This window comes from Lycorma delicatula, chromosome 1 (assembly GCF_047948215.1).
Source record: "Lycorma delicatula isolate Av1 chromosome 1, ASM4794821v1, whole genome shotgun sequence".
NCBI classification, from domain to species: Eukaryota; Metazoa; Arthropoda; class Insecta; order Hemiptera; family Fulgoridae; genus Lycorma; species Lycorma delicatula.
Window position 1 is genome coordinate 166,639,328 of NC_134455.1, and position 13,500 is coordinate 166,652,827.

General features: G+C 27.5%; 1 protein-coding gene across 1 annotated transcript in view; it reads right to left on the bottom strand.

Moving 5' to 3' along the window:
* Positions 1–290: 290 nt before the first annotated feature.
* The window catches only part of Prp40 (pre-mRNA processing factor 40), a 144,097-nt gene continuing 130,887 nt past the window's right edge, over positions 291–13,500 (bottom strand). The window contains exon 18 of the mRNA XM_075366985.1: positions 291–2,651. Coding sequence (XP_075223100.1) covers positions 2,463–2,651 — 189 coding nt within the window. The 3' untranslated portion in view covers positions 291–2,462. The remainder of the gene's footprint in view (positions 2,652–13,500) is intronic.

The following is a 13,500-nucleotide window of genomic DNA, read 5'->3' on the forward strand; positions in this document are numbered from 1 at the left end:
ATACAGAGCATCCTAGATTCTACAAGTCTACTGTTTACAAAAGAAAAAGCAACATGCACAAATGTATAAGTAAATCATTAACAAAATATCAATATCAAAAACCAATTATATTCATCTGAAATTGATTTTGAGTTTATAGTGAAAAGTGAGCTACTAAAATTGATTCTTATGAATTCTGATTGAGTCTCATTACTATACTTCTAACAAAATCAATACTGTAAATGTAGAAAATATGTTTCTAAATGGCAAAACAATAATGAGTATCACTAAAAATGAGATACTATAAATCATTAAGTTTTATATTTTTTATACTTATATTTCACATTTAATATTACACATTAATCATCACATACTAATATTCAAAACAATCTGTATAATAATAATAATAATAATAATAATAATCAAACAATAATCAAGTATAAGTAAAAGCTATTCTCCTACAATATTAATAAAAAAATTTACTGTAGATCTTATCGCACGTAAACAAATTCTTTCTGCATATATTGAATGCATGTGGCCTATTTTCTTGTCTGCATAAAAACAAAGCAGTATAAAACTCACATAGATTAAGGAATTAATGTTCTTATATACATTTTATAAGTAAATAAAATTATACATTAATTAATTATATATAAAAATACATAATGAATATATGTACATATTATATAAAGCTTTTTGATATTTTACATGTAATTTGGCATTTATTGCTAGTGTTTTGTAAGCAATATTAATCCATCATATAGTCTGTGAAAAATAGACTGAATAAGTTCTGTTCAAACACAACTGCTCTTACTTATGGTTCTTACTTAATATTTGAACAGAACTTTCCAACTAAGACACTGTTATATCTTTCAACTCAATTTTTCACAATTTAAATAAATGTTAAGTTCAAAAACACCTTTACAAGATGAGTGTGAATAGATTATACAGACAGATGTTAATGTATACAAAAATACTATTTTATATTAAGTAGGAAATTTGTGCCACCACCTTGAACACAACTTATTTCTTGAATAGCAAGGTCATATGTGATGAATAATTTTTATGTAAAAATTGGTGAGAATGATTGTGAAACCCATTTTTGGGATAACAGAAACAAAATTTTGCAAGAAATGAAACAAAGGAAAACATGCAGCAGCAATTGTTTTATTGTATTTCACCTTCAGATAACATTTAATAATATATTTGCAGTACTTACTGTTGTACAACTCAATCATTATTAAGACCATCAATATTTTATTTAATAACTAGGCAACAGCACCCATAATTACAGACAATTGGCAACATATTATAGAATTAATATATAGCTGTACTACTGTAGATCAGCTGTTTTTTCAACAAAGGCAAATTTAAAAAAAATTACATTTGGCTTAATTCAACTCTAATGTGAGCGTTACATGAAATGAAAGTGATAAATCCATAAATTAATCATGTATTGAAGAATAATATAGTAGTCCATTACAAATCTTTGGTGCGGTCAGATTTCATCTATTTCTATATCTATTTTTTAATATAATTAAACATGTAATTTCAAGTGAAACAGAAAGAATAACCGTCCTTACAAGGGGTATGTGATTTATTTACTAAAGAATTTCCAACAAGGTATGAATAACTAAACTGACTGCACAAGGCAATTTTGAAGAAAAATTATTAGATGTAGTGCAGACATTTGCTAAAGACCACCAATCAGAAATCTGTGCTTAAACATTCATATTAATAATTCTTGATTTCATAAAGTTCTTAAATTTAATAAAATATACCCATTTAAACTATAACATGTGCAAGAAATTTCACAGAATGATTTTGATCATATGATTTTTGGATTATAATAGTGCGAGATTATGATGCGTAATTCATGTGTATTACTACTGATAACAATTATATAAAAATATATGTCGCTACATTATTCTAAGCTGCAGCATATATGTCTAACCCTAAACTTTCAATTATATGTGGGTTCCATATATCAATTACCACACTTTGACTTAAAAAAAATATTTTCTTAAAAAATATAATTTTGGATCACTAGAAAATTGAGATTACTAGAACTGAACTTTTATTTTCAATAAATGTAAGGAAGTTCCATAAACCAATCAATTTTCCTACTACTGAATGAGTTTTATGAATTTTACTGGAGAGTTCAATGAATGAGTTAATAATCATGAATTGTCACAACATTGTTATATGCAAAATGGACAGGAGGATAAAAACATTAAGACAAAACTGTATGAAAAAAATTGTTAATACAGATACTTATAAAACATCTATAAAAAGAAACATTTTGCTCCTATGTATTCAATAGTTGGGAGTCCTTTAATACAACTGTAATCATAAATTTATCTTTCTTAACTACTACAATATGGAAGAATAGAGTTTTTCTTTTAAAAATAAATGTAAGTTTCATCAAGATAAAACAAGTAAATAAGCATTCAAAATTGGGCTAAAATACTACAATGTTCTCTTTAATCAGCTTCTTCATGAAGCTGTTGCAGAAGCGCATTTCTTCTTCTTTCTAGTTCTTCATCGCTAAGATCTTCAGAACGTTGTTTCTCAGGTAACTGGTCTCTATGATGATTTTCTTTCACTACCACATCATCTAAACCACCTCTTCTATTGACCCTAGATTCTTCTGACTCTGCACGAGAAACTGGCTGTACAGAAAAATACAGTGCATTATTTTAAAAATAAAACTCATAGAAATGATTTAGTAAGTAAAAACTGGAAAGCATTGTTTATTTGTAAAGTATACAACGCCCTAAAATAAGAGTTTTGAAGTTTATACAAAAACTTTTTTTTGAATTTTAGGAGTCATATCTTCTACTTGAAAACATCATTGAAAAATTATAACAGATTAGTTGTCAATTCTTAGAAAGTAGTATTGAGGATCATTAAGAATTCTTTATATGTATTATGCTATAAGCATTAAGGCATAGGTTAAGGTGGTGGGGTTTAGAGCTGTTTAATTTTGCAGTACTGAAATTTCATAGAGCAGTTACTTCTAGTACTAACTCTATGGTTAACTCTAGTATTAATTCTATGATAAGTATCCATAGATTCGTGAATTGTCTCAGTTGTACTATAATATAAACATACAATTAAATAGGAAAATAAGAGAATGCTCTGTTAAATAATCATCATTATTAGATTATGAGGAAATATTAATATTAACTGATAAATAAACAACACTTAAAAAATACTACAAAATTAATATTTGTATTCGTAAGGAAAAAAAAAAGCAGTTGACCAAAAAGTAAGAAACATTGTTTTAGGTAACTGGAATTGAAATTTTAAAGAAGGCTAAACAGTATGTATAATTGAAAACTGCAACTCAGATTTCCCACCATCGCTTAATTCACACACTTTATCCAGTAGGATGTTATAGGGTGGAAGATAAAAATGATTTTTCATTTTTTGGTCAACATATTTTTTATTTTTACATAAAAAGAATTAAATATTTAATTTGTAAGTTTTGATTATTAAATTCCTCATTTATTTATTATTTTTTAAATTATATTTCCTCATTATTTCATATTTTCATGATGACTGTTTAACAATCAAAATGGCCAATGTAGTTTTAGATTCAAATAATGTTTTTGTAAACACTTGTTTAGCAATCTATTTTAAATGCTACTTGGCATCACTCTTTATAATTTAATTATATAAATATCAGAAAAACACACACACACACACAAAGTGTGATCAAAATGAGAATTTTAATTTTTATTAAAAAGCAACTTATTTTTCTATATTGATGTCTACGTTGACTGTCCTCCAGAGATGCAACAACACACTTATGCCAACATTTCTTTCAATTCTCAAAACATTTAAGGAAAGCTTATTTGTCTAACCAAAGATAAAAATACTGCCAAAAACACTGTTTTTAATGAATAAACTTTAACAGTCAATAAAATCTGTAAGGATTTAAATTTGAAAAAAATTGGTATAAATAAATAAATCTTTTTAAAAAAGTATCAGTAAAACAAAACAAAAAAGTCAAGAAATTATTCTATCAAAACTGATATTATATTAAAAAAAATGTAATTATTACTCTGTATTATGTGTAACAAGTAAAAAAAAATAGAGATAAAAAAAGTTAATTGTACTTTTATAAATGAAATATGATTTTATTTTTCAACATAATTTTCAGCTACTTCTACGATTTAGTCCATCTTTTATTTAACAAGCTTTTGAATTTATTCTAGAAAGTCTTGGTCTGGCATGCAACCAGTTTTTTTACTGCTTCCATAATCACTTCATCAGAACAAATGATTCTCTCTCAGCTTTTCTCTCATTGGGTGAAAAATATGAAAATCATTTGAGCCAGGTCAGAACTGTACAGAGGGTTATTTTCATTGGAAAGTAGTAGAATAATTGTAAATGTGATTCATAGTACATGGTGTAAATGTAGATTAAGGACATATTGAGGCCAATGTTTGTTGTTACTCTCATTTGGATAAAATATAATAGTTAAGGAAACTTCAGATGTATTCAGAACATGGTAGCAGTTATACTGTACTATTATGAAATGTAAATTTATCTACATATATTACATACGGCCACACACTTCCATGAAACTACTAAAGTTATTTTTATACTGTTTCACTATATATTATCTTCCTGAGTAACTGAGTAAAAGTTGATATTTGACTTATATTTGTTATAAATTATAAAATTCAATTAAACTGTAGTGTAAAAAAACATTAACTTTCTAAATATTTTTACTTAATTTCCAAATAAACATAAGTGTAATATTTTTAAAACTTTTGAAGTATGCTAACCTTTGGTAAAAAAAATCTCAAACCATCAAATTTTTACTTTTTATCTTAAAGAAGAATAATAAATTCTCTAGCAAGTTTACATCTTAGGGTCAAGCACAGCAATGTAGAGCACTGTGTGACGACTCTACTACTAGTTTGTATTATTAGCATTAACTACAACAATAATTCTATTCTTTTATCAATTTTATATGGAATTGACTTTTATGGTCAATAACTACAAATAGATATAAAACTTTTAGTGTAACCACTCACACACACTATAGGAAAAACAACTGAGGTATGTTGTAAGAGAAAACAGTGCCTCATACAAAAAATAGAAAACTAAGTTATTTATGTATTTATGTTAGTACAACTGTCAACCCCCATTAGCTTTAAAACTTTCAGAACTATACTTGCAATAAATATATAAAATAATTAGTCTACAAATGTCTGATCCTTTTAGTAGCAATAAAATATGATTAAACTTGGTAAAACAAATTAAAACTTAAAAACAAATTGGTACCTCAAAATCTGTATAACCCAAAATCATAAAATAAATCATTCACTTATGTCACACACATTAAAAAATAAAATAAAAGTAGCACTAAAATGTAAATATTTTATTAGTATTTAAACATAAGTATTAGAAAAAAAAGGTTTTTAATCATACTTACTCAAATATATTTAAGTTTGAATTCTGCACATTTAAATACAAAATTAGGAAAAAATATGATAAATTACTATTACATTTATTTATTTAACTTAATGAAGAAAATTTGAACAAACAGAAGAAGAATAAAAAGAAAAGTAAAAATTAGGTTGGAACAGATGTTTATTTATATAAACAATGAAACTAATTCTAATAGTATGTTTCTTAAGTGTACGAAACAAGATTATTCTATGTTAAATTTTATTTAATTTTCAAACACATTAATACTATTATGCCGATCAATTTTTAGTTTAGTGCTGATTATTTTTCTTAGCATATGATTTTCCCTTATAAAAATTAATTCTAATCCATATTAAATCATGATCAATACATAATTAATGTAGCTGATAGTGTATAAATTAATCAAATCTGATCTGATATTTTACTAATAAATGTCTCATTTTACATCAGTTTTGACATATTTTTATCAGTTTTTTAATTTTTTACTGATGTAAAATCTATGTAAAAAATTTGTTAAATAACTACAGATACAATTCACAATAAATAAATTTAAATTTATATCATGGGTTACCTATAATTACTTATAAATTGTAATTATAATTTTGTTGTGAGGAAAAAAAAACAAACATCTTTATCTTGGAAAAAAAATGTTTAATGTCATCTGACTGGTTTGATGGAGATTAATTTTTTTATATTTTAATATTTTTGATTTGAATAACAAATAAAAAACTGCTATGTTTATTCACGATTATTTTCTCTACTTTGTCTTTCTTTACATTTTCTTTTGCTCACCAGTCTTCAGATGAGAATGAGCTAAATGATTTTTTATCCTATCAATCTTAGAAAATTTTCAAAGAGAACCTTATAAACTGTACAACAGTAACTTTTACTGTTGTACAGTTTATAAGTTTTGTACACAAAATAAAAATAATTTGTGTATATTAACAACATAAGCAGAGCTTTAGATTTAACCTGGTACAAAAAAACTGTGCTGTCAATTACTTCCAAGCTCTTGAGCATTTTGTAATGCTCATTAATCTTGTTGATTTCAAGGTGCAACTGGTGATTCAGTTTTTAAATGCAAATAGACAACTGCATTTAAAATTTCATGTTAGTTTAAGTATAAGGAGGTATGATGAATGAGGCGAAAGTATGAAAACGGATTGAGTAAGAAGAGACAAACATGATAAAGCAAGATCTGGATAACTGTCTGTTATCACTGAAGACTGTTGCTGATGTTGATGGACAGATTTGACAAACAGATTTTCACGTCTGAAAAGATCATAGCTGATCTGCATGTAATTTTCCCCAATGTTTTTCATACTATTTGCAAATGAAATTGTCACTGAACATTTTTAAAAGGTAGGTCATAAATACACAAGCAGAAGAGAAGAGAACAATTGCTTCTAAAGCATTTCTTGATTATTTCTTTGCAGAAGGAGATGATTTCTTGGATTGCATAGCGACAGGATAAGAGTTAAGGTATCTCGCTACACACATGAAACTGAACAGCTTGAATGACAGTAATCATCTCTGACTAATCCAAAACAGGCATCTTATCTTCAAGCATGAAAGTCATGGCAACAGTTCTTTGGGACTGGTTATTAGCCATGAGGAGAAACTACCAAAGTAAAAACATTGCAGAACTTTAAAATCATTATGTCAATCAGTGTAACCTGCACCAATATCATTTTTGGACATAGTTACACAATTATAGATAAATAGTATTTTTTTAAAACAAGCAAATCTCAATTTTGTAAAAGACAACACCTACTCCATATATTTATGTAAAAGTCAAAATCTATTTATAAAACTGCGTAATTTCAATTATTCTTTCTTAAAAGAACTTAAGATATTTAAAAAATAATTTATTACTGCACAAATGATAATTCATTAAAAAATCTAACCATTGTTTATTAAATAATAATATAAACCTAAAAAAAAAAAATTCTCTTGTTTCAAATGTTGTAGATCTTATTTCATCTACAGGATAATAAAATAATTTTATTATTTTCAGCTAAGTTTTATAGAATACACAGATTTCGATTATGGTTGTTCAAACTTTCAACATTAATTTAAAAGAAAAATTTTACTTCAGATAACATTAAAACTGTAATTTTATGAATTGATAAGAAAAAAAAAAATTTTACTTCCCATTACTTGGTCTAAAATCAATATTTTTAATAAACTTTAGCAAAAATAAAACGGTAATAAATACAATGGTTATATATATTGGGAATGACCAGTTTTATTTAAAAGATAACAATGTTTTAAGTAAAAATTTTGTGTAAAGAGAACATATAAGAAAAATAAGGAAGAGGTACAATGAAAAGATCTCTTGTTCAGAAAAATATTATTTTGTATAAATTCAGCCCTATATAATCACATTTTATTTAATTAATAAGATGGGAGGTCCTGATGGGTCAAGTATTGAAATTAAAATTTATCATCTTTCATTCTATAAAATATTCAACTAAGCAATTTTGAAGGCTCGAGATACTTGTTTATTGTTGTCAATACCAGTAATGAACTGAGTATTTACAACAGGGTTTATCATTATTTATGCTAATTCCTGGTTATGAAACCCTCCGGCTTGGTCCAGTGAACGCATCTTCCCAAATCATCTGATTTGGAAGTCGAGTGGTCCAGCATTCAAGTCCTAGTAAAGTCAGTTATTTTTACATGGATTTGAATACTAGATCGTAGATACCGGTGTTTTTTAATGGTTGGGTTTCAATTAACCACACATCTCAGGAATGGTCGAACTGAGACTGTAAAGACTACACTTCATTTACACTCATACATATCATCCTCTGAAGTATTATCTGAAAGGTAATTACCAGAGGCTAAACAGGAAAAAGAAAGAAAAAAGATGCCTGGTTATGAGGGCATGTCTGGAAATAAATGTTGAATTGTCTCACAAGAGTATAGAAGCCTCTGTGAATTTAGAACCCTTCTTTAACTATGAGACCAATTTCTAGAATATCTTAAATCAATTACATAAAAATGGTAAATTTTTGGAACAGAATGATCTTTCTTACAGAATAGCAATCTAAGAATTAAGTTGTAGGAGTTTATTTGTCCTTCTAAGAAGTTTACTGACTAGCCCTATCAATGAAATAAACAAATTTCAACAAATGTCATATAAAAACTGTTGGTGCTCCAACATGGAGGCAGATAGACTGCAAAACAAATCATTTTGGAATGTTCAGTAGTTTGTAAGCAGAAGATTTCATATCTTAGGAAACCAAATTTTTTTCCTTCCTTGTTACAGACCTAACCATAAATAATTGAGAGGTTTGGTAGCCTACACATCATAGGTTAGATATATGTAAATACCACAAAAGATCTAAAATTTCATCATGGTGGTAATGGGAAATTTTGCCCAGACCTACACAAGGAACCCAATGGGTTGGTCTAGTGGTAAACTCATCACAAATCAGTTGATTTCTAAGTCAAGAGTTCTAAGGTTCAAAGTAAGGTCCTAGTAAAGGCAGTTACTTTTATATGGATTTGAATACTAGATCGTGGATACCAGTGTTCTTTTGTGGTTGGGTTTCAATTAACCACATATCGCAGGAATGGTCATCCTGAGACTGTACAAGAGTACACTTCATTTACATTCATTCATATCATCCTTTGAAGTAATACCTTATGGTGGTTCCAGAGGTTAAACAGAAAAAAAGACCTATACAAGGAGAAGAAAAAGGTGTGTGTATACCAAATAAAACATTTCTCATTTAGTTTTTAAACATTTGCTTTGTTTAATGCTAGATTTGGTACTTGCACTTAGCACATACACAGAATTGTTAAAATTAGTGATCTCTTTTTTAACTATTCACGGACTGTTAACCAAATAAATTCTTCCACACTTTTCCTAAAAATTTCTTTACAAATAACTGTATAATATTACATCCTAGTACCAAAATATAATTATTTAAAATATAAACTTTTTCATTTACAACATTGTTTTTGAAAAAAGAGAGTGATACAGAGAGTTAGAGTGTGAAGATTAATTAAAAAAAAAAAAAAAAAATATACTGCTCTTAAGAACAGTTGGATAATATTTATTTCCACAATACAAACAATGTATGGTACCTAGGATTGCACCTGGACTGTCAATGATGTGGAGAGGTCATGTAAAGAAAAAAAAAACAACTAAATATTACCTTTAAGTGGATGTACTGGTTGCTGGGCAGGGGATCTAAGTTGTCTCTTTAAAAAACAAAAGTATTTCTGTATAAGGTATTCTTGAAACTGATATAGAGTTATGGCATTCAACTATGAGGTATAACATGCAACAGCAACACTGAGGTCGTCCAGCAATTCCAGAACAAAATACTCAAGAACATAATGGAGGCGCCGTGGTTTGTGAGAAACAATGAGATTAAATGAGAAATAATGAGACTCTTCAGGAATCCCATAAGTTCATGAGAAAATCCAATGATAAGCACAAAATACATATCTAAACTAAATACACATGTGAACCATCTGGTAGTGAATTTGTTAGAAAATAATGAGGATGATAAATGGCTGAAGAAGCTATATGTATTGGATCTGGGAAATGCTACACGATGACTGGGATGAAAACTTGATAACCAAGATAATAATTATGCTTGATTAACTACTTTTTATTTAAAATTATTTATTATATTATGTTTGAATATATTATATTTTGTTAAGCAAGAAGAATAGTACAGTGACAATTCTACCACTGATGGTAATTATTCAAATTTGTATCAATATACTGAAGACTATCAAATTGTGTGGTGTTCAGTTTTATTATTTAATTTATTTTGTAATTGTTCATCAATTGTAACTGTTAAATTTTAGCTCGTTATAGTGAGAACTGTAGATTGTCTTCTGTTCTATTAACTCACTTATTTTGTTGATTTCTTTTACTTCTGTTGTATTATTATAATCTCATTATTGTTCCATAAAAGTAATGCACAATATTATTACTTGTGTTTATATTTTTAGAGGAGTATCAGTGAATACTCATCTTTCATGTAATATAAGAGAAACCAATTGTAAATAAAGCATTGCAACCAAAAAACAGTATATATGCTAATCTTTCAAACTTTATTTAGCTCTTTATAAACATGGTTGACTCATTAAGTTAATTATTATTAACCATCAGAAACAGTCAAAAATATTAAGAACACTTACCAAATTTTACAAAGTAGCATTTTCATGAACTTGTTGTATCTTCAGCAATCTCCAATACTTTAAAATTACATAAATATATTCTAAAAACCACTGAATTAATAAAACTGTATAAAACCTTCCTCTACTAGTCATGACCATTATAGGAATGTACAATTTATTTTTTATAACACTAGGGAACAAAATTAAACTTTCTGGATACACAAGGGAATATATCTCAACTTTCCTAATAGAACTTTTTACACTGAATTGAAATATGTAAGAAGTTTTTCTCTAACATTAAGGATTTTTTTTCCAGATATACAGCTTAAATTTAAAAGAAATATACAACTTTACTCATCTTACATCTAGTGTGATAGTTGTCATTTTCCTTCCTGTTACATCTAGAAAATCCCTCTTCAGCATTCACAAGTAATCAGCAAGCATTTTTGGAACACTCCACTTTCTCTGGTACCTCTTTCCACAGCAGTGATATTTTGGTGGGAACACTCCCATATCATACCCTACATCTTTGTATGAGTGTGATAGTTCACTCGCAATCTTATAGTATTTGGAGCTTTATGATTTTCTAAAAAAAGTTTTCACCACACTTTCGAATGATTCCTACAATTATTTATAACTGGACTTAATAGATCTTCAAACTGCTCATTTTAATCAAATTTTCACAAAAATTCCTTTCTTGATTTTAGAATCACTAGCACCAGAAAATTTTTCCCTTTAGTTAAAGAAAATTAATTTTCATCCAATAAAACAACGTTTTTGAAAAGCCCTAGTTTTATATGAAGTGGATTAGAAGAATCGTGTAACAGTTGATTAACGAGGGATGTACAGCATTTTTCTGCCTGATATAACCCTTTTACTGTTCCTTCTTAATAAAATAATTTTTCTCGTCCTTGCTGTCCCAGTCATACAAGGAACAACAAAATTTAGTATAGCTGAGCTGCACCCATTAATGATACTCTGATGTTTAAATCAAACATATAATTCAACACTTGTCATACTGAATTTTTTCCAAAAGTATTTTAATCTTTTTGTATTCTTTCTTCAAGTTAGTTGCAAAAGCTAATGGCATGTAAGGAAATATGTTCTCAATAGGCACACTTTAGTGCCATTTAATGAGATTCCACTCTTTTAACCTCGAATCCAAAACTGGTGCTTGGCCTGTTTTTCCTTTTTTTGGCACTTTCAGATTATGAATAAGGTTATTTATATTTAATTCACTTTGAACTAATAGATGAAATTCACAGGAAGAGGTACTTGTTTCAAAAGTAGAATCACTTTGCTCCTTATTTTGGGCTTTGGTAGCTGCCTATCTTCTGAGTCACATTCTACAGTTAGATGTGCTGGAGGATGTGGTTCAGGTAAACCTTTACTTTGAGGTACTGACTGGCCTTATAGCAGAAGGTAAACTTGAATACTTACTGTGTGGATTTACTAATGATTCCTCTTATCTTTATAACAGTTTGATGGAGCTTTTAGCTCACACCACACCGTGGGTATGACAAAACTGATGTGCTGAAAACCCTAAGTCCAATCTGATAGATGTTTAAACAGGTTGAACAACTGATATAAGAAAACCAGTTCTTATCCTATCCCACACTTTATAGTCAAAATATAGATCATAATATTTTTTAATTGGTGGAGTAAAATTTTGTCTCTGATCTTTAAATTTCATATCCCCACTCGCATAACAGACACACTTCTTTGGCATGTTTATTCTCTATCACAACACACTTTACATAGAAGCTGTAAGTTACCAAACCAGAATGAAACCACACTAGGTCCATGCATATACAGTGAATATTAGAGCAATGCTGGGTTGTTTATGAAGTGTCAATGTCATCAGACTGCTGTCTGATGACATGTGATGTGTAGTGTGTAAATTACCCACATACATGGTAAGTTTGTTCCACCATTATTTAAAATCATTTAAAATATTTTTTTTGCATACTTTACTTTTAAGACTAAAAACATCTGAAATTCAAAAAAATTATATAGATTTTACTGTACAAAAATTATGTGCGAGAGAAAAATACCAATAGCATTTTTGAATTCAGTGTAAAAAGATATGTTAAAAATAAAATATAACTTTCATGAGCAAATATAAATGTTTACCATTGTAATTATTTATTATTAAAACAGGACTGACAACAATTATCCTCAAATGTAATACTTCTTTGAAATATATATTTATTTACTATTATTAATCTCTTTTTGAATGATCTGCTAGTTTTTCAAAAGTAAATATGGTAACAATCATTACTCTTTTAAAAATTTTATAAACACCAGAAAAATTTTATAATTGCTGTATACTTATATATTTTTCTAGTCGTATACTTTTGTAAGCATATGAAATACTGCTATTAACAAAACTATATGTATTTTATAATTTATTTATTTATTATACTTATATTTTGTAGTATTTTTCTCTTTATTTTTTCTTTAAAATCTTTATTAAGTTTTGCTGTAAGTTTAATGTGATTTATTTCCATGTTAATTTTAATTTTATTGTTACCAGTAAATAAAAGCCATATGTATTATATTACTGTTTGTATGTATTAGTTTTGTGCATTCAAGAGTGATCAGGTAATTTATGAATAATTGTACAATTATTATATAAGGTTTCCTATAAATATCAGGTGGTATTTTATTTCAATTATAAATAAAAATAAAAAAATCATTTTTCAAAATTTTTGTGAATTTAAGATTGTTATAGTTGTTCAGTTTTCTGTTAGAAATAATGTATTCGTTATTTTTTCAGTGACTGTATACTATTATTATTATTATGATGTTATCCTTGTATCTAAGCCATCGTAAAATTTGTGGGGTGAATGTTTTTGTTTATATCTTTAAAATTCTCGGAGGTAAATCTTTGATAAAATTACAAAAAAATTGGATCTCACACTA